The sequence below is a fragment of the Euwallacea similis genome, chromosome 21, assembly GCF_039881205.1.
Source record: "Euwallacea similis isolate ESF13 chromosome 21, ESF131.1, whole genome shotgun sequence".
Classification (NCBI taxonomy): domain Eukaryota; kingdom Metazoa; phylum Arthropoda; class Insecta; order Coleoptera; family Curculionidae; genus Euwallacea; species Euwallacea similis.
Genome location: NC_089629.1, coordinates 3025899 through 3053471, shown reverse-complemented (window position 1 = coordinate 3053471; position 27573 = coordinate 3025899). Strand labels below are relative to the sequence as shown.

Here is a 27573-nt window from a genome sequence, read left to right as displayed (position 1 = left end):
TTAAGGCAAACATTAAAGATTAAGTTAGTTTTATATCACTAATAGTCTGCTAAGATATTGCGAATAGTTGATGCTTAAAATGGCGTTAATTAGCTATAAAGAACACGTAAAAATCACCAGTTTGTTAATAATATGCCGATTACTTTATTGGTGTTAAAATTACTGCATTTGAATGTATATACGGGATCATTCAAGTTTTTTTCACTTTCGGTCTTTATTTACATTTCTGTTCTCGATGTTATTTCTTTTTCCTTCTCTAAGCTTAATCAGTGTCGGAAACTGTTCGTACATTAATGTTTCGCATAATTCAATCAATTAAAAATGTTAAAAAAGTATGAAACCTTTCAGGGGTGAAGATTGTGAAATCGGTTTTCTGGATGTTTCAAAATCCTGGAATCACTCGAATGGCGATTGTCCATAATGAAACAAACTTGCGCTCATCACTAAGTTAAAATCTACAATTTAACAAAGAACAAACCATGATTTATTTTTGTTTTGGTACTCCCCCGCCACGCGAATAATAATTTCACGAGAATCGTTCTCAGTAACATTTTCCCAACAGAGATAAAGGACCAAAGTGTTTTTCCAGCCGTTTGCGTCATCTCACTGACTTCGGATGAGAAGTTAGAAAGACTTTAACACGGCTAAAACCTGCGAGTTCCGAAATTTTTGCGCACCTTTTTTCTTAGCTTAATTCAAGTTTGCCTTAAAACTCGACCACTGGATCAACAGATAGACTTGGATCACCTTTATTGGCCCAGTTTGATAAATCCGAGATTTAGATAAAGTCGGTGGAAGTTTAGCTCGAAATTGGACCAGTTTACCGTCATTCTTTCGATGTAAGTGAGTTCCACATCCAAGAGAGCTCAAAAAAAAAACATTATCGGTATCAAATTTTGGCCTGAGTGTTTTTTAGAAGTGTCCTTGATCGTGTCTATTTTGAGGCTATGACTAGTCCTAATTAGGCAAATTTTTTTAGATATCTCTTCTGTATATCCAAATTGGCTGATGTGATTTTATGTCCCATAAATGATCGTTGTCGTTCCAGTTGTTAAAAGTGTACTAAAATTGGAGTAAAAACACGATTATGGAAATAAATTGAACGCAATTTGCAAACTCCAGATATCAAATTTAGTCGACATTAGGAACGAATGTAATTTATTGCCTCATTTTCTTTCCGATATAAGAAACCCAGTAATATTGGCATCGTTTTTATGTGTGGCGGCAACAATACTTTTTCCTAATTGAAGGCTACTTATTTAATCGCCATTTGAAATTGCTAACTTGAAATTCCAAGCAGAATGCAAATTTAACCGTCGTGAATAATAACAATCATTATTTTGTGTTTTGCAGATGCTGAGATCGACTTCATACAATGGCTACCCAGAAGCCCTCACCAGTCAGCCAAGATCTACCCGACCATCGTCCAGCTTACAAGGAAGTATGGACCTGAGTTATGTCACCGAAAGAATTATTTCGCTGTGGTTTCCTGCCTCTGTCACTTCCCATTCTTATAGGCAAGGACAGAGGCAGGCTGCCCATATGCTCGGAAATAAGCATGGAGATAACTATATGGTACGAAAACTTGTTGATGCTACGTAGATTAAGTTACGAACAAGATGTAGACAATGTAGTTTGCGTGCCCATAAAGCCCGAAAGGAAGAGGTGCGACCCATGCACGAGCATAGATTTTAATTCTAATGGGTTATAAATAATATTCGTTACCCAGGCCGTTTGACATATGGGATGCAACTGATGATTTTTATAGTTTCCCAGACTGGGCCGGTTCTCGTTGGCTTGTAGACCGGAACAGGAAACCTTAGTCTAATAAAAGTCCCCGGGCAAGAGTCCAGAAGGAGCTTTATTACTTCTTTTTGTCTGTGCCTACCTACTTTGTTGGAGTTTTGTAGGTGCAATTCTATATTTATGTCGCGGAAGTTGTCTGACTTCAGGACGCAAAGAGTAACATTTGCAGGAACGGCAAAAAAGCTATTTGCAGTTAACTTATAGGGCCGAATAACGAGGAAAATACGTATTAATCACAGTTCGATCAGGGTTCAGGAAATTAGTGGAATACTTGAATCTGCAAATCACGGCAAAAAAGTCACAAAAAATAGATTTACATATTTGATTGATTAGTCTGCGTGAGAAGTTTCAAAACATTTCCTGGCTGGGACGTCTACAAGGAAATGAGGCTACCAGTTTCTTGCTTTCGGAATAATTTTAATGAGAATTTCACTTACCACCTGTTCTACATCAAAAAGACGCATTAAATACATCCTTTTTAGAGTCTATGCTCACTCCAGTTACCTTTTCCAGGTTTTCAACCTCTCAGAACCAATACGAGCCCTTAGGAGCGAGCACAAGTTCGTGAAAGAAGTAGGTTGGACTCCCAGCTTGGCACCACCTCTGGAACGATTGTGTAGTGTTTGTAAAGAAATAGATTCTTGGCTATCCAAAGATATCCACAGGATAGCGGTACTTCATTCAAGGTACTAGTTAGCCATGCTGCTGAGAAGTATAGTATTACAGTGAACCTTTGCAGGGGGCCTAAAGAGAAATTAGGGGTAATAGTAGCAGCTTACATGCATTACTCGAGTATCTGTGGTACTGCCGAGCAAGCACTGGACCGGTTTTCAATGAGGAAATTCCTGGATGACAATGTGGGGCCTTTGAAGCTACCTTCAAATAAGAGGTACTTCTTTTTGGTGGATAAAACATATCTCCATTATGACCGTTTTGTTTTGTTTAGGTACGTGGATTATTTTGCCGGACTGTTGTCGCACAACATAAGGATCAACACAGCCCCTTTATATTTGACCCATATAACAGTCTTAGGAACCCCGTCGTTTCAGAATGGGGGGAGTAAAGCCTTTTTGAAGCTTTATGAAGGGCAGACTCCAGTCTATACATCAGGTAAGAAAAACACATGAATTCTCCTTAAGGTTCCCTTCATCCTTTATGCATGTTCAACTCTTGGTTAATCAGTTTTCTTGTCTAGACTTGGGGATGAGAATTCTTCGGAAAAAAGGAAGAATAAAGATTTTGATGAATGAACGTTGAGATAACACAGAACTCTCTCTCGTCATTTTCACAAATTACTGCCGAAGTCTTCTTTTTATCAACCAAATTCAACTTCAATGTTTGTTCCAGGAATTTACAGTGTGTCCAGAGGCGTATCACAGTTCACAGTGAATATAGCCGGAGAAAGAAAACGTGGCCTTCAACTTCGTGGTGATATTTTAATTAAGTGCTACCATCGTGGGTTAGGTAATGATAGAGAGACCATCTTCGCATGTCAGTTTCATACCTGTGCAGTAGCAGACCATAATTTGAGTTTTACGAGGCAGGAACTGGATTACGCTTCAAATGGTGAGTAGAAGAAATATTGTGAATCTGTTCCTGAGATGGCATTAAATGATGATTTAGCGAGTTGATGCTCTTTTGCGATAAACACAAAGACTAGAAAGAAATGAGTTATACTAGAGCCTCGAACCCTAAGTAAATTTGAGTCAGAGTTTTTGACCTTCGTTCTGAGTTTAAGATCCTAATGACGAAATTATACTCACTTGATAATGAATCAATTAAACAAACATCAATTACGATTCAGCTTCCATTCGTCGAAAGGGAATTTGACCGGAATTTCTAATGAAGCGGTAGTCTTAAGAACAATTTTCACCTCCCAAGCAAATAGCACGATTATTTGCTCTTTTATCTTAATGGGGCCGTTGTCACCAATAACTTAAATAACCATGATGATAATAATTTAAACGACTTAGTGTTTGGCCTAAATACGATATCACAACTATTTTCATGTGAAAGATAAACCATTACTCAAGATCTACTACTGCATTTCGTGTGAAGTGTTAAGCGTTACACAGGAGATTAAGAATGAAGGTGTAACAACACCTTTATTTGCCATGCTGTGCTAAGCGGAAATCATTTGCAAATTAAAAGTTGCTTGAATTAGTATGTTATTTTCTCACTTAAACCTTTTTTTTGCGAGAAGGTGGAAGTCCTTCAAGGACACCTGGCTTGGAATGCTAGCAGCCGGATAGTGTGGGATTCGGACTTATACAAACAGTCTACCCACTAAAACTATCTCCCCTCGTCGTTCCCGATATCGCCTTCCAGAATTCCTTCAGGACGCCTTTCTTCCCTCCTCAGGGACTAGGCGTCGCCGAGGTCGCTCGCTACTTCAGCACTCTTCCTTCGCTCTCCGTCTCTCTCTAAGCCCACATTATCCTTTCAACCATCCTCTCGAAATCCATCCGCTTCCCCTCTGCATCAACTCTCACTTGATCACCTTTTGATCCAGATCAAGTCCTTTCTCCCTGTCCTTCACACGACCTCCCTCCCACTTCGGACACTCTCACAGCGCGTTCCCCAGGGTGTCCGCCAAGTCCTGTGCTTCATTCCCGCAGAATTCTTACTTAAACATGGAGTAAATTAAGCTAACACAAAGTCCATTGGGTCTAATTGCCGGGCTTCTGCCACAAAATATATTATTCTGCCCTTCTCCTTCGTTTTTTTAGATATTCTTGCATCTCACGTAAAGGTAGTTGGTCATCCACAGTGCGAAAATCCTGTCAGCAACAAAAAATGTGGTCTCTGGGTGTTCCAGAGTCCGTGTAAAGTCATTGAAAGAGCGTTTCCAAAATCAGCAAAGTGACTCTTTCTGGAACCGAAAAAATTCTCTACTATTCTCAACTCCACTTTCTATGTGTATACACTCACGGTACATATTGTGTATATTCCGTATTCTATGTGTACCATCTATGTATATGCGTGTTGCTGCGTTTGTCTTTCTTCTATTCATCTTCTGTCTTGTGTGATATAATCCTCTATGCCGTTTCCTCAAACTGCCATCATTTCCGGCTACAGAGCAAAACGTGACTACCAGCATTGCTGCCATGACTCGCCAATCTATCTATCATAAATTCTAAATCACCTCCTCTTGTCTATATTTGAAAAATAAGTGTATCGCATCCTTATCCCATCTAAGGCACGCACTTACGTTACCCGTTAAATCTCGAACTTTTGCCCGATAAAAAATTTTACCGATGTCAGATATTTTTTATTTTATTTAATAAATCAGGGGTAAAAGATGATTGGCCAGAGATTTTTAGCCTTAAAGCAGCAATATACCCTCTTGACGCAATACTTCTGGGGGAGTTGATGCTGGGCCTTTAATGAAAATAAATTTGCTCTCGAGCATGTGAGTCTTGGAATTTTGGATAGATAATGCTGATCAACATTGTTGTAATCCTCGTTGCATGCACCATAACAATTCCACACTATTTTAGGAGATTACCTCACATGTTTACACGAGTTTCCTAGATTACATAAACGTGATCCAATTCGGCAAAGTTGCAAGCTGTGGCACGTATTTTGGTCTAAACCCAAATTCTTGGTCTGCAGCAATTATTCCTTGAAATTAGCCGAGCCTATGGCGTTTGCCTATATTTCGCAACACCGCCCTAGCACATTATTTTGATTATTTGTTGTGGATAACTTAGATAAGGGGGACTAACTTATCAGTAAATGGATTACACCTAAAATGCGCAAAATACTTGGTCTAACGATCGATATTTCTGAAATTAGACCGAAATTTTCGTCGGTACCTTAGTGTCTAATTCCACGAATCGCGGTAGATCCTGTATTTTTTTGATCCCGCATGACGAAAACCTGATTATCGTGTAATAAAGGATGTTAGGTAAGGTTGTTAAATATGTTCCTAATTTCTCACGTATTTTTAAATTTTTTGGAAGGAAATTCCGCTATGTCTCAGGAATTTCGCGATGATACTAGCTAAAGGAGCTTCCTACCATATTTGCGCTTAGATTTCAGCTCGGTTAAGACTGTGCCTTGAATGGCTTGTCCCTAAAAAGCTGTAGTGTTTTCAATTAGTTACAAAGTTTTTTCCCCAAAAAATCATAAAATTTTCTATATCAGTCTCGTCACAGTCTCAACCTCAAATAGCACATCAAAATACGTAAATAGTAAATCTGAACTGCCTCGTCGACACAATTGACACGTTTCGATTGTAAATTTAAATCTAATTTGATTCGGATACTCAATTGAAGAACAAACACATAAACATTCGTCAAACTATTCCGTGTTTTCAAAGTCATCAAAATGCATCAAAATACCTGCTGGATAAGTATGTTGTCACTTTCTAATCTTTGCTACACAACTCGCATATTCCTCCTCTGCAGAGCATTTTTTCTATTTGTTCTAGTGTTCTTATCGAGCTTTAAACAGAGTTTAAAACATAAACTTACCAATATTTTAGTTGATTTTATTTGCTCTCAGTTGTTCGTGTCTCATCTCTATCTGTTTGACTCTTTCGTTATTCATAATTTCATTGATTTCTGTTTTGGTTCTGCCTCATGAAATTTGTACAATTCGATAATTTAACCACACATACCACATCCGACATGTGTACTATTATTAGTTATCAGTATTTCCCTTCGACGTAAATTCCCTTCCTCCTTCGACGTAGACTCTGTTTTGATATTATCTATCCAGATAATAATACATTAGTAATCAAATAGATTGATAATCCATTGTTGATAATTAATAGTTTTATTTGTGAAGTTGTCATGAATAAGTTGCATCTGTTTTGTATTTGTTCGATTGCTAATTTTTGTTGCGATTGGAAATAATTTATGTTTCATATGAATAATGGATAAGCTTAATAGATCAGTCAGCTGCTAGATTTCTCTGGTTAATCAATTATTTTTCTTCGGGTGAGGCCACCATCAACTATCCAAAATTCCGTTCCAGAGTAATTTATCTTCATTCAACAGCAGGATTTTCTCCTTGGATGATTATTTCTTTGACACTTATACTAACCGCGGTTTTAAATGAAGTTAGTCATTGCAAGTTCCAAATCATTTGTTTAGGCTTCGAAGCTCTTTCTAAGAAAATGGTCCGAAAAACTGTTCTCCATTATTAGAATCGGTGATCACCTCAAAGCTTCAGCTATGAATTTCATCAATCAATTCAGTTATGAATTGAATTCATAAAATCTCGTTTTGATTCTATCAGAGCCAGAGATATACAGTCACCACTTTCCGTTCCACGGCTAAAGATCTTTCGCAAAGTTACTTAAAAATTTCACAATTTGGAAGTCCATACTCTTCGCCCCAGTTGTTTGGCAACAAAAGAGTTCTTATGACTCCACTAAAAAAAACTTTTATCTTCTAGATCAAAGATTCCCCGCGGATGGTGTGGTGGAACTGCATTTTTCTCCTGGACCCGAAGCGCGGCATCCAGCCCCAGCACCGACGCCCGCAGTACCATTTTTGGCTGCTTTGGACGACCCAGTGGTACGTGCAGACAGCCCATTCAACGTCGAAGAATACGAAGAAGAAGACTCAGATTCTGGTAAGGAGTTCTAACGATTCTTCTCAACGCTTAATTCGAATGGGTTGCCTGAACTGCAATATTTCCTTTAGAAAAAATCGAAACGGTTTTGCATGTTGGAAATCTCTCTTGTCCTGGGGCCTCACAATGGGTTAGCACGAACTACCTCGTAATTTACATTAGTTGTTTAGGCATAAACGCTTTTCAAACCAAACAAATGAAACTGCGGATTTATTGTCGAGGAGGTCGTGAGATGAAGTGCATAATGGACGTTGCAATGAAAGTGCTTTCGTGTTCGTTTCGGTGCGACCGTAACCAACATGGTCGTGAGCAAACTCTTACCAATTTGATATTCGTATCTCTATTACGTACTATTTATCCATCTAATAAACGACTACTCGTAAACCTCCACATCTGAACAAACCTTCCGGTCAGCAGCGACGTAAACCAATTACAGTGATCAGTAGTTGCAATTGCTTGTCTTTCAACGTTGTTGAGATTGCAGAATGCACCTCCGGGGTGTTAACGGCCAAATGAAGTACCGGCAAGGTAATTATATGATTGCCAAAGAAATGCCAGTACCTACACCGAAGCTACCTATTAGTGCGAACAGTTTAGTGGTAAATGCCACAACTAAAACTATGAAATTATCCCAGGAAGTGGATGTTTGGGAATTCTGGCTCTTACTGCAGGATATGTACCTGCTATAGATGGACCAAAATGAATCACCTGTATACGTAAAGTACACACAACACCCACTATAACTTTACAATACTGTCTAAATATACATTCGCTCGTCTGCCTGTGAAGTAAGCCTGCTTCAGTCGATTTACGACGGCTTTACGTTATTTCTGGACCGGTGTTATTTTCGTGTACGAACCTTTAGTATCAGATCTTAAAGATTAGTGGCATGTGGACACGTTTTTTTCCACGATTTGTGCCTCAGTGATCCAGATGCAGTGGTTATATAAAGCGAGAAGTGGGTCCTGCAGTTTGGATTTGAGGTGCAGAAGGTTGGTGTGAAATTTGATACTTTTGAGCTTGCTGTGAGGACCGACGATGGCTAAATGTGGTAACGTGGTGATGTGGAGGACTTTAAATGAAACAGATTTGTTCAGATCGAAAACTAATTGTATTTATTTTTAACAAACTTCCACTTAATTGGATATTTTTCAGGATTTTGTACTAACCAAAACTCAGCTGAATGAAAAATTTCAGAATCCAAACATTTTTGACCAACTGATCGACTGGCCGTATAAGCGGGCAGTTTTCAGAATAAGTCGCTAACTAGAACAAACCAAATTTCCAATGAAATTTCAACAGTATTTTTCACCCAATTTGGCATAAAAAATATCATGACTTATAGCAATTTTTAACCAAATTAGACTGAGTAATCTAACTAAGGAGAGTGTGATTTTGCGCCTTTTAAATTTTAAGTTTCAACAAAAATGTGCTATAAATAATTTTATTTTGCATTGTTCTGAAAATAAGTTAATGTAAATATTTTAAATTTTATTGATGTTTTTGGAGATTTCCGAGTCGTTCCTTTTATCAGAAAGAAAAATAAAGATGCCCACACATCAACTTTATTTGTGTTTTAAGCTGGAAAAATCGGCTCCCATGTTCTCTGCTCATCAAAGATATTTTAAGCTTGTTAAATTAAATAATATCGAAAGCCAATACCCGTCAACTAAATAATATATCAAGGTTAATTTCGATCAACTTATTTTTAGAAAACACGGACCCTGCCAAACATCTTACGCCGGCACTGTAACAAAATCTATTGAGGTGATGAGAAATCCATGAGAAAAGCCTGCATTTCGAAACATCTTCTGTAAAGATATGTTTGAACCTCAAGGTGGCAATCACCCTGAATTGCACATAAGGTGTGCCCAGACTAAGGGCTTACCACCTTCCCAAAATTTTATTTTTTTGTCGAATTTTAATTGTTTTTTCGTCGGTTTTGTTAATTCGTTAAAAATGCACATTCGACTAGGGGTTATGTTCGTTATTTGCATGTGGTCATGACCAATTAGGTGCACTTTCGTGGAGTAAAATCTGAAAAAGTGCTATTAGGGCGCATTTTTCTTGAAAAATGATGACGGATTTTCACTTGAAATGGTTATAAACCCATCTGTACCGATTTTTATTGTTCCACAATACAGGGTATTTTTGCAATGTTCCCGAACACCTTGTATTTTTTCTAAATTTGAAAAATATGCAAGGTGCCTCGAGAACGTCCGTTTTTGGCTGGCAGAAAGAAGAGCGGTCTGAAACGGTTGCAACTTCTTCTCAGCAGCCTCTATAAGGCCCAGAAAAAGTGTACCATAATCAATGATCTTCTTGAATAATTTTACTAATACTGGGTTTTCTATTATATATATATTGACTTTTGGGGGGGACTAGATTAAAACCTATTCACATTAAACAGCTACTTGTAAGGCACATTTAAGGCTCTCCGTGGTCATTCTAAAACCGGCAATTGGAAACCTAAATAAAACCACTTCCATTTACAACTGGGCCGCTCGTTATAGACACAATCTAGAAATCGAAAACCGAGTAGGTATTGCCGCCGATTCGTTTTCCAATCAACTGAAATTACAGAAACCTCACCGTACCTACTAAAGATGGATCGATTTCATAAACGACTTTTACCAATTGACCGATTGTTTATGGTCTTAATATCGAGAGATCGTGATCTTATTTAGTGGGGACACCACATGGTCACGGCGATCTCCCACTCGCTCGGCCTAATCGAATACGATCTTGCCCAAAACATCACGTTCGGTACTATGGTACTAATGTGAAGTGCTAACGTGTAGGTGGCTGAGTTTAATGGGATTCAACTCCTTTTGGACGTGAGTACTTTTTCAGATCTAATAACAACAAACCATTGATTTTTTGCTTTGAGTAGGAAGGTGATTCAGTAGCAGTCTAATTTAGCATGTACGTACCAGATACAAGTTTTAATTGTCTTTCTTCGATCTTTATTGTTGTCACTTCCTAGTCGCCTGATGCGATTTGTGCCGGGATTTTAGAATAGTTACGCTAAGTGAAAAAAGGTATAGTTTTTGAGATATCGAAGCCCGGAAATCTCGTTTGACGGGCCTATTTGTGAAGATCGTTCTATGGTAGGGGCATAACCAGGTGGAGCAGAAAGCACTTCTCTCTAAATCTCCATCTTCAGTTCTAAAATAAATTTCTCTGAAGGGCAGACTTGCTCGCCCACCTTCTTCCTGTATTTCACGCAAATCATCAATACCTGTAGCACATTATGACGTGTAATTATCGAGATAAGGTGATTATTAATGTTTCATGGGTGGATCGGATTAACGGGCGTTTCAATCAGTCATAGCAAAATGACTGCCATGAGACATGCAAATTAATTGAAAAACTGCAGCGCCTTATTGATACTTAAACACTATATTAGGATTTCATAAAAACCAATGCGGATTATGGCAGCCTACACTTGCGAAGAACGGGACACACGCCTAAAGTTGATCTTCCAATTTAGCAAGAAGTATAAAAACTGGACGGCCTTTCCGCAACACTCGGTGATAATTGTCGCAGTCTTTTTCTGCGTAACTCATGAATAACGCCTTGCTTTGTGACCTACTAAAGGGGGGTCCCTGAAGAATCCTATTTTTAGGAGCTCGGGCAGAAATTCGCGTAGTTCCTCACCTCACCAACCAAAATGTTCCCGCAAACCAAATTGCAATTTCAAGCCTTCCCCAAAGTAACTACGATCCGTTTCGCTACTTTCGCGTTTCGAACTATCGCTAACCTCTTTAGTTCTGCATGGATTGAAAATAGTTGCTGTTTGTTTAAGGAACAATCCGACTAGCAGTTAATTTCAGCGGGAGTATTTCCATAATAAATGAATAACTATAAATCAGTACCCCGTTGTTCATGCAAATGCACTTTTAAAAAATCCACAGTGCCCTCGTTTTCTTAACTGCCACGGCCGTAACTCATTCATTAAGCTAAGGACAGACACGGATTGCGAGAGATCGATGCCGATTTATAGTGAAAATTCCCTCGAGTAATTAGCTTTGCACCTATGAGCGTTAATTATGGTCTTCGTGAGCCGACGAAGGGTCTCGAGCCACATAAATTTGTAATTTTATTTGGTTTCGTTGTCTATTGCCAATTTATAGTGGACTTCCTTAGAATAGCATGTGTTCCATGCTATCGAATGCCTTCGCACAGTCTATAAATATCAACGTGCTGTGCCAATTCCGTCTTTATTTGGTTCCATCTACGCGCATGGAAAAATTCCCCCTTTTCTGCACGTCGCATCCCATCCTTATCAAATTATCAATCCGATGCAGAGATGCATGGCAAAATTTCAAAAATCATAGTTAAGAATGCAAAACAGTGAGTCAAGGTTAATGCTTGTTCATGGGTGCTACCAACATCAATCGTTCCGATATCTGCTGTTATAGTAATATTGCAAACACCAGGTGCATTGATTTTTTTCTTCGGTTGGTATTGTGGGTAATTATGTACTTTTATTGGTAATTTATGGGATAAGGATAATAAATGCCTGCAGATAAGTGTATGTGGAGGAATGAAGCAGGGTTTTCGTTGATTTATCGTCTTGCTTGTCAGTGGCTGGGCAATTATATAAATTATAATAGAAGTGTTTATAAATATAAAGAAAAATCACCGCACGCCGCGAAAAATTTTAACTTCGCACTAAGATCGGAAAGTATCGTAGATCACCAGTTCCGAAAAGTTCTGCAGTTCTGGCAAACTCTAATCGACTTCAGCTCCTCAAGAACAGTAAAACGGCGAAGACTGCATCAACGACCCCGGAATGCCCCTTCGACTTGCAACTCATGAGGAAACACCCGGATAAGGCATATTCAGCATTAAACATGACCCTCTGATCTAGATGACCAAAAGCCTTGTTGCCCTACCTTGATCTTGACCAACTCGGCGCTGCTCAGTTCCTCAACTGTTCGCTAACATGTCGGCTCATGTGAGACGGCGCCAATTGCCTTCTTTCGGTTTATTTTGATTCAGGGGTAATTTTAAGAATTTAAGCATCCCATGAGGACTGTGGTACTGATAAATTAATCGTTCCTCCCACACTGAAAAGTTTACGTAGGAATACGATATTTGCTCATATTAGTTCAATTCAAAGTCGCCAAGAAACGCGATACTGTCGAGTTTTTGGTGTTATGTAAATGCCCCGCAGGGCAAGTTTTTTCATGCTTGGAAATGGGTCCTGTTCACTCGCAACCGGAACGCCCTGTACTCTCGTATGCATATTGCGTCTATTATGTTCAAAGTCTTGCTTTTCAATACACTAAGCATACGCAACAGTGTCCTTCATAATATTCTAATTTACAGCAAATTAGCTGGACATCAAAGAGACATTTGCCGACCGATACTATGTGTGTTCCCACACAAAGCTAGATCAGTATCTGGAAAAAGCAACTACTACTGATCACTTAAGCCGATTCATTAGGTATTAAAAGGTACAGAAGAAAATGATTTATTGAACCGTGAGTTGCTAGTAACTAAATAAATGTCGATTATATGAAGGTTAAAAATACAGTTACTGCAACAGTAGGTGTACCCACCTGCAAATGGTACAGTTGCTGGCCCATTTCGCCGCGGAGCTCAGGCTCAGTTGTGTCCCTTGAACTTAAACTTCGCCTTCAGTTAATCTTGAGATTTCGAAAGGTTATCAATAGGTGAGTGGGCAACTGGGCCTTAATAATAAATTATATGAGAGTGTGCGTAAAACTCGCCAAAGGACTCAGAGTTGAAGATGGAAAGGCCCGAAGACGGCAGCCGAGGCGTTTAGTTTCAATGAGCGCACCATTTCGACGCTTCGCTCGGAGCACACACCATATTTAAACTAGTAATTGCTATCCTTTTATGGGACATTCCTCACACCTTAACCACAAGCGACTGATTTGAAGATTAATCTTCCGATGCCCTGAAAAAATTTGATTCTGCTAATGCGGCATGACCCGTGAAGGCTTTGTCAAACCCAATGGTTCTTGGAGATAAAAGACCGCTAATGGATTTTACGCTTTGGGTTTGGCGGATATGAAAGACATTTAGTTGGTTTGATGAAAGATTAGAAAACTAATTATTCTTCTGCTATTGGCCAAGTATCTTCCTGGAAATCCTCATAGTTATCAGGTGAGGAAACTTTTGAGTTGCGTCAGAAAAGGCAACGTCACGACAAATCAATGGGAGACAAAAGACTCAAAAGTACATTGCCGTATCGCTAATAAACATGTAGATCGGCCCATTTCAAACGAGCCATGTCACGGTTGGTTTGGCGTCTTGGCGCCTGTCTTTGAAGTCATAGATATACCATGTCGGTTTCATGATACCTACACATCAAAAACCGCAAATATCGTCATACGGCTACACGCTCGAGGGGTTTCCTTTGAAATGGTCAAATGAATGTTTAAGCTGTAATTCATATGGTGTGAAAATGTTTGTTTCCTGAAGCGTGTTTCAGGCTTTTGAGGGCAAATGAGACGATAAATGCGATTGGATTCATTTCATCATAAAAGCAAGCAAAGTCACACGCGACGGCTCTCATGAGGATTTTTTTTTTATCACCGATTCTTGAGTTGATAACGTTGAAGAAAGGTCGTTGTGAGGTGTTTACAAGGGAGAAAGCCGAGATGAAGTCAAGAAGCAAAGACGTGGAAGAAGTAGATTTGCGGAGGGCAGAATTTCGGTTCCAAATTTTATTTTACTTTTGTGTACAGTGTGAAATCTTGAATGAACTGTCAGGTAAATCGGTGTGAGGACTCAAAGTGAAGAAACCCGAGCCACAAAGGCATCTTATACAGTGATGCAAAGTTTGTCTTCCTTACAAGTTTCTCCTATACTAATATTTTTATTTGCACTTTTGTCTTTTTTGTTGAACTATTGCAACAAAAACTTAATAAACAAAAATCCTGATTGCGGTTGGAAATGAATGGAATGAAAATTAAAATAAATTTTTGGGACTTAGAAAAATTTTCAACTAAACGGACCTATTTTTCGACATTTCTCTGTAACGGAAAGGAAAATTGAAACGACAAGAACTGATTCAACCGTTTTGGAGCAAGCAAAAACTTTTATGTAGAATACTTTTTTCTCATAAAATGAAATATAAGAAGCTTTCTCCTCTTGGCAATCCCATCTGGGGACATACTGTATAACGTAAGACCATAGGTATAAGGCTGCTCTGTTGCTGATGGATATATAATAGGATAAAGATATTTAAAATGCAGAAGTCTTCTGAAGGGTCTGAAATTTTTCTTGGCCCGACAAGTTAAGCAGACGCTTGGTTCGAGGAATAACTGGTAGTAGTTGGCCTAGAACTTATGGAAATTGCGGTGCTGGGTGGCCTTAGTAACTATGAGAGAAAATTCGAAAACTTGAATCGATGAATTATAGCTAAATCGTACAATTTATTGCTCTAACAAAATCGGCTAGGATATTGAAAAGATCTGAGAGCTTTCGGGAATATAAATGGCAATTTGAATCTTCCGTATCTCTGCAATCATGGGACTCAACCATATGGCTAACGCTCCATGCAAATTTTCAAAAATACTGCAAGAGTATTTGATTTCTGCTAGCCAATATGGCCTTAAGTAGGTAATGGTCAATAAAACAACAGGTGTTAAATGTGCCATTTATACACGCATACTTAAGTGTGTTTTTGTTTTCTTACACCACCACTGTTGCGTTCGCATTTAATCAATTAACTTTGTTTTAGAATATTCTTTAAAAAGAAAATCCTGCATCTCATTATTCAAATTCCGATATTACAGAGCTCAGTCAGAAACATGATTTACAATTATTCGCCTTGTAACTGAATTAAATTACAATATTTTGCGCCATAATGAATCAATTGCGATTTATCATACTCCAGTTTAGTTCGATGTGAGGCTTCCCTGAATCTTTGAACCTTTTTCTGAATAATCGTTCTTTCTTCTTCAGATGACGTAAATAATCCCATTTTCGGACCTTTGGATGGGAGCATCTACGCAACTATCGCCAAGAAGCAGGAATTATCCCCGGGAGCCGTCTCGAGTCCTCTGACTGTGTCTATGGACAGTGGAATCTCATCTGCAGGTAAAATCACACGAGTTTTTTTATTTGGTCACCTAAAATTTCTGAGAAATGTGCGGAATTTATACACCATTAACACTTCATTTGCATTCTTGAACTAGCTCGGTAATCTTGATGTACCCGAGACCATTAGAAACAGGTTGAGAGGACGATGCATTACAGGATTTATGAAGAAGTAATACGGAATTTAGATAATGTATTTGATATTTTTTATATAATAAAGTTCAAGGGATTCCTATGAAAGAAAATGGCCAGTCTTACTACTACTCTGCAGATATTTTAATTACGTGGTACCTTCGCGTAGGCGCTAAAAATTAAAGCGTAATTCTATGTCTAATTTTTCTTCAACGTCTAAGGTCCTCTCGGTCAAGTGCTGGACACCCTGCCTGCCTACCTGTTGCAACGGCCACTACATATTAAAATTTTTTATTGGACTTCACATTAATTACTCAACACTCTCACAGCCCAACCGGTGCCATTTTCACTTTCAACCTTTTCAAGGGTCACCTCCAGTACAAGGACCTGTACCCAATTATTGGGTTTGTAAATGTAATTCACGAAGACTGATTTTGGCGGGCGTTTGCAGGACATCAACAAAACGCCAACACCAACGCCTCCGGTAGTCCCCCGCCAACGGCCCATCCATCACCGATTACTCCCGAAGACCAACATCGCGAGCTCGACGAGCTACTCTCGGACATGATGCTGACCGTCCAAAGTATTCCTGACTTTAAACCGACCAATAGTACTGCGCGGTCCGGCGCGTCGCAGGATTTTTCGCTTGACAATGTGCGCTACATAGATGACGAAGATAAACATAATCCTTACAAGAGGGAATTCCAAAGGGTAAGTTTTCCGGGAGGTTGTAAGAAGTCAGGAAATGTGAAGGAGTTGTTACTTCACATGCGGTTGTTGTCAGGTCTCGATCACCCATCTTCCGATCGCGTCTTCTAACTCTGGAAACTTTCTATTTCTAGCAGCTAATTCCAAAGCGGGACCGAACTCAAAGTTTTTGAATTTCCTGGAATTCTGGAAAATTCTGGGAAAGCACCTCTCATGACATGGTCTAGTTAAGCACAAATTCACAGATTGGAGTCCTGGAGTAGCAATATGCATAAATATGTACCACCATGCCTGGAACTTGCAGAAATTTTGTAATTTCCCTGGATGGCGCTAGTAGCACCTATTATTTATAACACAAGACTAGAAAATTGCGATATAAAGTCTGCTCTGGAAAACGTGCTGTATCCAGAGTTTCATTCAGTCATCTAATACATCTGTATTCCCGGGTAACAATACACATTCGAATTCATCATTTAGTTTGTGGAAACTCTGATCCAGAATCCAGAACTGCAGGCTCATAAATATTCGAAATTCCACGTGGGTTTTTCTGTGGATGTTCGCTCTTCATTTAACCAATTTTAGTCACGTAAGAATTGCAACAGTACCGCATTTTATCGCGTTGTTTACCTCGGAATAACAGCAATAAGGAAATGGGTTTTCTTAATAAACTTTAACTGGCAAATATAAACATTTTTGAACTCAATACTATTTCGGATAAGAACAGTAAATATTACAGCTACTAAACAGTCATTTAGATCCAGTTAAAATGATTCGTAAATGGATTTGAAGCCCGGAAAGTTATAGTTTCTTCCTCAACTTTAGGAGGAAGATAAAGAAATCCCTTACCACGCCCGAGAGAATAGCAAGCCCTTCAGTTACGGGATAAATCAAGAGATGATTGGGGAGTCTAAAGGGCTGTCCAGCCCTAGTTTAGTGAGGAAGGCTACTGTCAATAAGAGCCATGGAGATACTTTAGCCAAGGTATGTAGCGGATTAATGCTAGCTTAGATAAACCTACTTAAGAATGAGCTGCGTTTACCCCGCCCAAAGTCACTTAAATCGCAAGAAACGTCTTAATCTTAAACGGCTTAGAAATGGCTGCATCTCAAACTGATGGCGCCGCATTCACCTAACCATTTTTGTCCAGATAGTTGTGTTAACTTCCTCGCGTCGGATGTGAGAATCTTTTACGGTTTAGTTAATGGTTTTATTCGATCATCTCAGCTGAAAAGGAATTATTTATGCCTGGTTAAATGTTTAAGTAGTTATAAAACAAGCGCTGTCTGCTACCTATTCACGATCCAGCCTTAAGATGTTGAACTAAGGGTAATTGGATTAAACGTAGCGCAAAATTCGTTCGTTTAATTTGTCAGTATGTAGCAGGCTGCAAAATTAATTAAATTTCGCTTTCTTTCAGGTCCAAACGGGGGTGTACCCGCAAATTAAGCCAGTGCCAAACTTTCAAAGCGACCCTTCTCCGAACTACAACTCGCATTACTCCACCTTAGGAAAGTACTCCTACTCCCCAACCCCTCATCGGAAAACTCCCTCTCAAGAACGCGACTCGATCGACGCGATTTTTACCCAAAGTGCCTTGAACGCTCAGCCAATTGAAAGAGAGTTTAGAGAAGAATATTATAAGGATGAAACCCGGAGGTAGTGTAAAAACTCGTACGAAGTTTCCCGAGGAGATTGAGCAAATTGAATTTCAGACTTGACCCACTGAAGAGAAGCTACACCGAAGGAACCATAAGGCGCAGCCCCGAAAAAATCGTCTTCAAAACGAGTTCCACTGTGACCAGTCCGTATTCCGATACCGACAGTTTGTCACCTCCTGGTCAGTTTAGGAGCATTAACTCCAGGTCTCCAGAATTCCATGAAACGTAAGTTTTTCTTTGTGTGTCATGTGTATTCATCAAGGTTTCTAATAAGAAATACTTGCGATCAAATACGGAGAATAATGCAAATGTAACTGTGGGAAAGCGCTTTACTGAAGAATGTCCCAGCTAATTATGGTAAGACCAGGTTTTAAAAAAATGTATGAAGCTTTTGCCTTTAAATTGAAGGAAAAATATCGAAATTCCACGCGATTATAATCGTGTCTTACACGTGTCCAGGGCCCATAAAAATAGAGCAGGTGAGACAAGTTCATCGAAACGCCTTGCACCTGGAAACTTACGACCTAAATATAGAATTCTATTTACTTAAACCTGGATAGGAAAATATTTGTGCATTATTCAAACGCCTAAAAGTATAAAATTCACTCAAGAGCAACAACCTAGCTTGCCCAATTTACTTAATGAAGAAACTGGGTTACTTAAGTAAATTTCTATCTCTACGCCTGAAGCTTTGTTAAAGATAAAGAACTCTTTGAAACGGGCGAATAAACCTCGGCTTATCTTATCAGAACAATGTTATCTAACACTGAAGTTCTGCAGGGAACAATTGAGCAACCTCAGTGGTACCTTAAATCTGTGGTGGTTCGAAACTTGTTAGTTCAGGTAGGTGGCACTTTAATACGTGATTATTTGCGGTTCCAAAGCATCTCAAAGGCAATTTTTTCAATGATATAATTATTATTACCGCATCGCCGAAGCTGCGCCCACTCGGAACTAAATTACTGACCATACCCATATTATTAGGCGCCCACTGAATTTTTCCCATCAGACACGCATTACTAACTAAAATCAGGATGAGCGTTCGTTTTTGCTCCCATTTCAAGTCTTCAAATCCTTAATATAACAGTTTATCCCTGCCCAAATAAGATCTGCAGTTACATGATAACAATGCCCACTTATGTGCAAGTGGTTGTTTTCATGGGATATCGTAACATTTGCCTCCACCCGTCCCTGATCGTGACCATAAAAAGAGCATCTCCATCGAGTCTATCGCGTGGGGAGCAGTAATTTGCATATTGTGTAGCATTGAATGTTTATTGATTTATTGGCATATTTTCAGTATCAACAAGGCACATGGATTAGATAAGAGCTTCTAACTTGATATGATCTTCGATAAAAATTTCTCTTTCCCAATTTGGTCTGCATACACAAGATTGTCCCAGTTAACATACGCACAAAAAAGTCGTCTGAAGCTTATTTACTTGAGCAGCTTTTACCGCGAAATTTAGTAATATAAAGAGCGGTACCTTTTTTCATCATAGTACCGCCTCGTTACCTGTCTTACCAAATTAAGAAAAGTCTTCCACTCAAGAATGGCATGAAGGTTCGTTGACCAACTATGTATCCGGTACCTATTTGAATGGTTCTAATGTTTTTGCGGTATGAAGAGTTATGACCGCCGACTTAAGGAAAATGCTACCGAAGGATGTTTAGTTTATTTATAAAGGAATTAGTGTCAGGTGGTTGCCGAGCAAATCGATCGGCTTTTTACATCAGAATTCCTCTTGAGAACTAAACATAGATGTTCTTCGTTATTATCACATTCATTTTAATTGAGAGCAGCTTCAATAATTGATGCCTTTTTGCTCCTGAAAATGCAATTGTCCATCATCTAGTAGCATGCTTAGACTGGTGGTAGTTCCACTCGCAATGTATCAAAACGCTTTTTTTTTTTAATTCAGGAATTGCCAGCTTTAGAGGGCCCATCCAAGTCAGAAAAACCTTTTATTTGGCATTGAAGGTTCAAATAACTTTAAAGTCCAATAGAAATATTATTTTTATAGCATCTCATAAACACTTGGAGGAACGCTACCATTTTGATTTTTTTTTTCATTTAATAAACTCTAGGACTTTGAATACGTTTCTAACCAATTATTTCCAATAAACTTTAACACCGTGTATCTCGAAACTAAAGGGCAATTAAACATCTGTTTATATAAACTTTTTTCTTATTTCCGCCGCAGGAACCTACAGTAAGCAGTTGGCAGGGCAATTCTAATAAACCCTGTATATCAGATTGAGTTAGAAGAGTAACGTAATTTTAATATTAATTGTATATCTTTAGCTTAATTTTTTCGAGAATTTCAATGCTTTTGGTGTCCCCCCACCACTTGCATTTATTACCTGGTTCCATTTTCAGGTACTCCAATGGCAATTTAACATGGCTGCAGCGCCAGCAACAGAAGCTGAAAGAGCGGCGAGAAGTGAGGCTGCGTGAGGAGCGACAACCTCATGAAACCAGGCTGTTTTCCGAACTAAAGCAAGTCCAAGCGAGGCACATGAGGCCAACAGCTAGTCACCGATTAGGTAATTCTTTAGTCTTTCGCATTCCGATAACAAGCCCATAAACCGCTCTTTACCATAGACGGGTACACCAGCGATACCACCGCATTTGCTGACGACGACGACGATTACACCATTCCTCTGCACATCAACACCACCCAGAGGAACGGCGTTACTCCTGCCTCCTCTCAATTCAGCACATTGAAGTCAAACTATTCCACTGTGACGAAAAACGAGAGACCGTTTATGACTGTTAAAAGGACCCATGAAAAATTGTCACAGGTACCAAAAGAATCTTTTATAGAAATTTTTTAAATCACCGTAGAAATAACTCACTTAGACATCAAAACGTAATGGTAAAGACTAGTTAACCCCTATCTTAACACTCGCACAATTATCCTACCCTTGCAGAACCAAGATCCAGTTGCAGCATTGGCTGCAAATCCTCATGGGCAAATAGTCCGGCCGCCCTCCAGGAATACAGGCCAAGAGCAAACGGACAGTGGTCTGTTGTCATTGGTCGAGCAAAAATCTCAGTACCAACAGCAGTATTCGGAACCGTCCCGGTTCCAAGTGACGGTGGGTATTCTCAATGGCACCAATAGGGAAGCTTCCCAAAAAGATGAGAACTGTCGGCCAGATGCCCTTGACGATCTCATCGCTAACTTATCAAGTGGTTCTGAGCATTCTAGTAACAGTCCTAACAACACAGCATGGTCACAGGTACTAACATTGAATGTATTTTATAAGATGGGGTGTTACGCACCTCACAAATTCTAAACCTTCTAATTTCATCACTAATTCCTTCTTCATATGATTGGCCAACATACCCATTCAAAATTTCTCAGTAGGAAGCAATAAGTTTTTCATTCACATATTTATTTCTATATATGAAAATTCTTTAGTATGATCAGTCGTCATACTCTTGGCGGTCCCCAACAACATCAAACGAATTGGACATCTCACCGTCTCACAGTTCTTCACCGAGGCCTCAAACTCCTGCCTTTCCGGTATTGACAAGGACACCCTACCTCAATGCCTCAACGCCGTCTGTGCAGTTTGACCTACCCAATGAACGCCTACCCCCTAAGAGTCCTACAACCCAGCGGTAGGTTTTTTTAATGACATTTCATGGTAGTTTACGAAATAGCTAATTTAAGGACCTATGCAGGCTAAATAATGATTAGGTTTAAAACCGTGGTCATTATCGAGAGATAAGCTACAGCAACTACATAACCATAAAAAAGAAACTGCGTTCCTAAGAAGCGGGAGGAGAAACTCGGATTTTTAAGCTGAATTGATCTAAGAACGGACCTGAACTAATCTCATTAGAGAGCTAATATCTTTGCCATTGGTAGACTATTTCTATAAGGGCATCTATCGGATATTTCAATAACTAGAGATGCTATTAGTATAATAATTGATGAAGGCATTCCTACGTAGCGGATATAACGCTGATATTTCAGTCAATTAAAACATCTTATTACTAATGGGATGTGTCTAGTTTTGACTTCTTGAAAGGTGCTTTGTATTAGCCTCACGTAAAATCTAGTAAACATTCAAGACTAAGCTATTCTTGCGAAATTTTAAAACTGTCAGCAAACCTGATGTTATCTCTTGATAAATATAATTATGTCCACCTATGACCATGACTTTCAGTGGTTCTTGAGAGTTATGAAATTATCTAAGTACCATTTTAAGAGAAAAAAGGGAACATTTCACCAACAGCTAGACAATACTAGACATAAATATACAAACTTGATAAGCCATTTGTTCTTTAGAGATAACAATTAGCGTTTAATTCAGAGTGTTTCAGAAACTACCATATTACACACATCAAAATCGATTGAACAGTTACTGATTTAGCGTAAAAATTCTTCCTTCTTTGTAAACTTGTCCATGAAGATATCAATAACTTACTTACAGCCGATTAAGCTTTCCATCCGCCATCCTGACCAAAAACGCCAAATGGTCACTTTCTCCAGAAAGGTAAATTGGACAATGGGAAAGTGAGGCATGAACATCGATGTTTAGATTAGATGTGCACATTAAACCAAGGAAAATTGTTTATTTTTTTTACTTATCTTTTACGTTATTCATAGGCATATTCTAGTAATTTTAGATCTGTGTCATAACCTGTGTCCTTTGATATTATTTTCATTTTCTTGTCATATCCAGAGTAAAGGACATAGAACACCTAATTGCATGAAATTAAGATTTATATTGCATGTTAAATGTTGTGACGTTCGTGTTTTACCACCTAACCCAAGTCAATATGTACAGAACTCCTCGGCTGTCTTTTTTCGTCCGCACCTTTCTTTAAATCAATCACCGATAAATATGAGTTACGTACTTTGAAGCATTGAAGTGCGTCAATTGATGACTTACGCTACTCTGTTAGAATTCAATCTATTAAAATCCTCCTCCATCGCCCTCACGATCATCGCAGCACCTTCGTTACGAACCCTCCTAAACATTGCAGCCCGTTGTTCTAATAATTCATATTCTATCATCATCTCAAGCATGCCATCATAAATGTTATCAATTTACCAATATCAAAGATTAAAGGTTCAGTGTTTCCCTTTCAGAAAGGACCGACCTACCTCCCCATCCGACTTAAACGGCGTCTCAGACGGCGAATACAACCGACACACTATAACCCAAAGAAGTGCCTCAGCTACGGGGTATCGAGACCAAAATGGTTCGTCATCTCCTACAGTCTACTACGGCCAATCCAGAAGAGGCTCTGTGGCGTCCAGTGCCAATGACCAGTCCCCCCATGAAGTGTCTGCAGCACATGTTAAGATAGTTAGGGATACCAGCAAGTTCTGGTATAAGCCGGCGATTTCCAGGGATGAAGGTATGCAGTTTTTCAGTTCTTTTCGATGATGATAATGTGGTGAATGATCTGGTTTGTTAGCCATCAACATGCTGAGAGACCAGCAGCCAGGCACATTCGTTGTAAGAGACTCTAACTCCTTCCCTGGAGCGTTTGGTCTAGCCCTGCGAGTTGCAACAGTGCCAACAAACTTGACTAACAAATCTAGTGGATCTGACGAGCTCATTCGTCACTTTTTAATCGAACCTACTTCCAAGGGCGTGCGCTTAAAGGGATGTCCAAACGAGCCTGTTTTCAGCTCTTTATCGGCTTTGATTTACCAGCACTCGATCACCCAAATAGCTCTGCCCTGCAGGCTGATTTTACCTGATAATGATCTGAGGTAATATCCCTAATAAAGCTATGTGAACCGTTCTTTACATTTTTTTCGCTAGGTCGGACCCTAAGAACACTTCCCACGCCCTTCAACAGCAAATTCAAGTTCAAGGGGCAGCTTGCAACGTGCTCTACATTTGCACTATTGAAATGGAGTCGTTGACTGGACCGCAGGCGGTCAAGAAGTCAGTGATTCAGTTGTTCCAGAAGACACCTTTGCCAGAATCTATAGTGGTTCATTTCAAAGTCAACGGGCAGGGGATAACGTTGACCGACAATAAGAGGAAACTGTTCTTCAGGAAACATTATCCTATTAACACTATTTCGCATTGTGGAGTCGATCCTGATGACCGAAAGTGGTTGGTCAATGCCGAGGAGAGCGGATCGGCCAAAAATTCCAAGTAAGTTATCATGTTATTCTTAGATGTTTTCAGTGGAACTGCTTCTTGACAACTTTAACGTTTTGTGTACCACTGCCATTATCAAAGACTGTAAAGTAACATTCGAAGTGATCTCTTGACGCTGACTAAAGCGCAAATTGGAAACTTGGTGTATTTATTCATTCGTACGCTGGTGGTGAGAGGCAGAACATCGGCGCAGATGTAGCGCAAAGCAAACTTCCAGATCAAATTAAACACAGGGGTTTCTTCCTTCCTTAAAATTGTAATCATACTTGAATGTCTTAATGGCTTCCTTTTGTACATTAATCAATTAAGTTCCAAATTTCAACATGACTAAATGTGAATTTCTGGATGTTGCTCGCACCGCAACTCGTTGATGCAGAAGGTCAATTTCGGGTACAATAGATTTTTTGCACCAATAAGTTTTGGTGGTATATTTACAAGATTGTGCACATAAAAATGCAATTTTTGGGATCAAAAATTATTTCTTTGTTTAATCACACCAAAACAAGCATTTGAACTTAAATCGATTAGTGTCTACTGCTGTCTGGAAAGACTTAGAATTGTGTAAATTTTTGAGGAATTTTCAGGAAGCAATTCCCTAATGTCGCATTGTTTCCAACGTATTGTGACCTTCCGCGGAAGCTTTTATCGCGCGTTAACTATTTTTTTTCCAGTCGTATATTTGGTTTCGTGGCCAGAAAGCCCAATGTGAGTAATCCAGACAACCAGTGCCATCTCTTCGCCGAATTGGATCCTGATCAGCCCGCCAACGCCATTGTAAATTTCGTCAATAAAATATTGACTTCAAGTGGAGTGAAACCAAATATCGTCTAACCAAACAAAGTCAGTCTCGTATCGGTTTGTAAGGGCTGTAGATCACTATAATTGTACATTAATTTGTCCAGTATTTTACTACTTAATTTTTGAAAAATTTTTTAAATTCTATAAATTATTTTATTTTGAAATTCGTTTGTTACACGTCCTTCTTCCTCGCCTAGTCTCTTTATTATTTATACTGCAAATGTTTATATCTTATGTTCTAAATGATTCAGCATTTTACGTGTGTACATATAATTTTATTAAATCTTAGTTTTACCTTCATGTGCCCAAAAAAAGTTGTACCTACAATGTTTGTATGTATTTAGTGAAGTGCTGATATCGCGCATATCAGCATTTTCACTGTCTCTCGTTTCTCCCGGACTTTGTTAGTGTTTTTGTTATGAAAAATTAACAAAAATCAACTCGTTATAAGCCAACATTGTTAATAAACGCCAGACATTTTAATTACTAATAGTGCGTATATTCGTCATGCTAAATCGATATATTAACTAATACTTTGGTGTTCGCTTTAGTTGTCGCATTTTTCATATCACACTAACATCGTCACAATCATTAAGTAGCAATCAGGGTAATTCTGTTTAATTGTATAATACATTAAGTACGGTTTATTTATCATGAATCTCCATAGAAACATAGCCATATAGATTTAATGGTGTTTACCTTTATTGTGTAATTATTTTTACTTCTGGTTCTTTTGGTCTGAACATATTGTCAACAATCAAAACTTAAATATGAAATCTATATTTAAAAATTAAATATTATTAATATAATTATTGTAGTTAGAATAAACGTACTAATTCAAATATCATGTGTTTGATTCCTTTTTGAGTTGGGGATAAAACTACTAGAAGCCCAATTTTTATAACATCTCTTCGCACTGAAGCACTGTGGTAGTAGCTTTGGAAACTCTTTCAGCCAAATTTTACTTCACAACAACGAACTAACACACAACAAACAACGAACCTAAACTAAAACTTCTAGTGCTAATTTAGCGAAAATCCGACAAGGGGGCGAGAAACCCCTATCCGCAATTACCTTTTAATATAACTTTTTCTATTAAAAATTAGTAATTTCCAAGCACTTACTATTCAATTTCCTAAATTTTTGACTTGACAGTTACAGGACCGGCTGCCTACTAAACCCATAGAGATAAGGGAATATCCAAGTACGAGCCTTTTCCCGCAGTGGGAAATCAAAGAGGAAACCTCGGTATTTTTACATTAGTACTATTTTCAGCGTTTGAAAAAGAAATTTAAAACTCCAATTTTTCGCTTTAACTAATATTATGTTAGCACTTACATGTCACTCGTTCATGAAATTGCAATCTTAGCGGGTTCATAAGCTCCATCTGAAAAAGACGTGAGGCAATTTTCCGAACTACTGGAGGCTACAGCTGTTGCCCACAGCTCTTCCCACTGAAAAACTATGCTAGATACCTTTAATATAATATATATAGCTTATGTCTATATATTATATAGGCAATGCTCAGTTTTATTCGAAGTTTTAATAGGAGAGGGGTGATTGAATATCTCTTCTCGATGATTAAATCTCATCGGTGTTCATAACATCTGTGAATATTTCACTCCACATACACCACAGGTGGATGATCTCGTCTCTTTAGCCATAATTATTCTGCAATTTGTTAAGGCCCTAGTTCACTTGAAGAATGTCGTACTACAGTGTGTGTAAACTGTCCAAATTAGACCTCACTCGCAACACTAATCGAAAATGCAGCAATAAACTCAATTACCAGTCTTTTTTGGGGTTTGTAACTCCTTGCACAGCATACACAACATGGCGACCATTTCCTTCATTAAAGTAATTTAGCTGGTTTCTCAAGATTAAATTGCATTGCTTATTATGATATAAAGCAATATTGATTTCCACATTGATTAATACATAGCAAAAAGTAAATGCTTGAGTTACAATTAATGCATTTAAATTATAAATAACGTAATATGTATAACGATCTTCTAGCTAAATTCAAATCAAAACAAATGGTTTTGATGCTATAATGAGAGGAGCGAAACGACATCTATGGGATCTCAAATATTATCATCCTGTCTCTCTCTCTCTGTCTGTCATAACCTGGAAATCCAAGACAATGATGGATATACAGTTTACATTGTTTAACTTTGACAATCAGAGCCGAACGACCAATCGTCGGATTTATCTCGCATGTATGCCATCCTTATCTGACATTTGTCTGGACATTTTGATACTCTGTCTTACCTACCGTGACATGTTAACCTACTTCCTTCAGGGCTATCTCTTTATTAAATAAACTATCCCCTTTAATTTGCGCTTAAGCACTTCGCAGTGGAATGTGTGGAATGCGGATATATCCGGTTCTTGGAGGCGCCTTTTTTTTTGTCCTTTTACTGGCAATCTGTGTTCACCTTGAAATGACATTGTGGTATTTCGTTATTAAAAAACACTTTAATTGGAGGCCTATTTCGATGTTTTTTTGAAAGATTTATGGATTATATTGATAGAGGGGTCTGGTGATGAACCAATAGATGGGATATAAAGGCAAAAAATATTTTCTGCTGGAAAATGTGCCTCTTACACGTTGGGAAAAATGTTTAAATTTCCTAATGAATGTTGAATGGACTTTTAT

The 27573-nt window shown here is 38.6% G+C and overlaps 1 protein-coding gene across 12 annotated transcripts in view; it reads left to right on the top strand.

Annotated features, from left to right (window-relative positions):
* Positions 1–25756, top strand: part of by (blistery) — a 95878-nt gene extending 70122 nt beyond the window's left edge. For 9 of the 12 annotated variants that reach the window (XM_066400773.1, XM_066400766.1, XM_066400768.1 and 6 more), the window contains 20 exons: positions 1354–1575; positions 2320–2492; positions 2546–2695; positions 2753–2916; positions 3154–3372; positions 7213–7392; positions 15340–15474; positions 16058–16317; positions 17137–17295; positions 17732–17970; positions 18027–18197; positions 20353–20519; positions 20578–20777; positions 20907–21218; positions 21401–21603; positions 22422–22484; positions 23084–23355; positions 23416–23716; positions 23769–24110; positions 24788–25756. In XM_066400773.1, the coding sequence (XP_066256870.1) occupies positions 1354–1575; positions 2320–2492; positions 2546–2695; positions 2753–2916; positions 3154–3372; positions 7213–7392; positions 15340–15474; positions 16058–16317; positions 17137–17295; positions 17732–17970; positions 18027–18197; positions 20353–20519; positions 20578–20777; positions 20907–21218; positions 21401–21603; positions 22422–22484; positions 23084–23355; positions 23416–23716; positions 23769–24110; positions 24788–24947 (4092 nt within the window). In that variant the 3' untranslated portion in view covers positions 24948–25756. The remainder of the gene's footprint in view (positions 1–1353; positions 1576–2319; positions 2493–2545; positions 2696–2752; positions 2917–3153; positions 3373–7212; positions 7393–15339; positions 15475–16057; positions 16318–17136; positions 17296–17731; positions 17971–18026; positions 18198–20352; positions 20520–20577; positions 20778–20906; positions 21219–21400; positions 21604–22421; positions 22485–23083; positions 23356–23415; positions 23717–23768; positions 24111–24787) is intronic. The other 3 variants (XM_066400769.1, XM_066400772.1, XM_066400767.1) reach the window with 3 other exon arrangements.
* The last annotated feature ends 1817 nt before the right edge of the window (positions 25757–27573 follow it).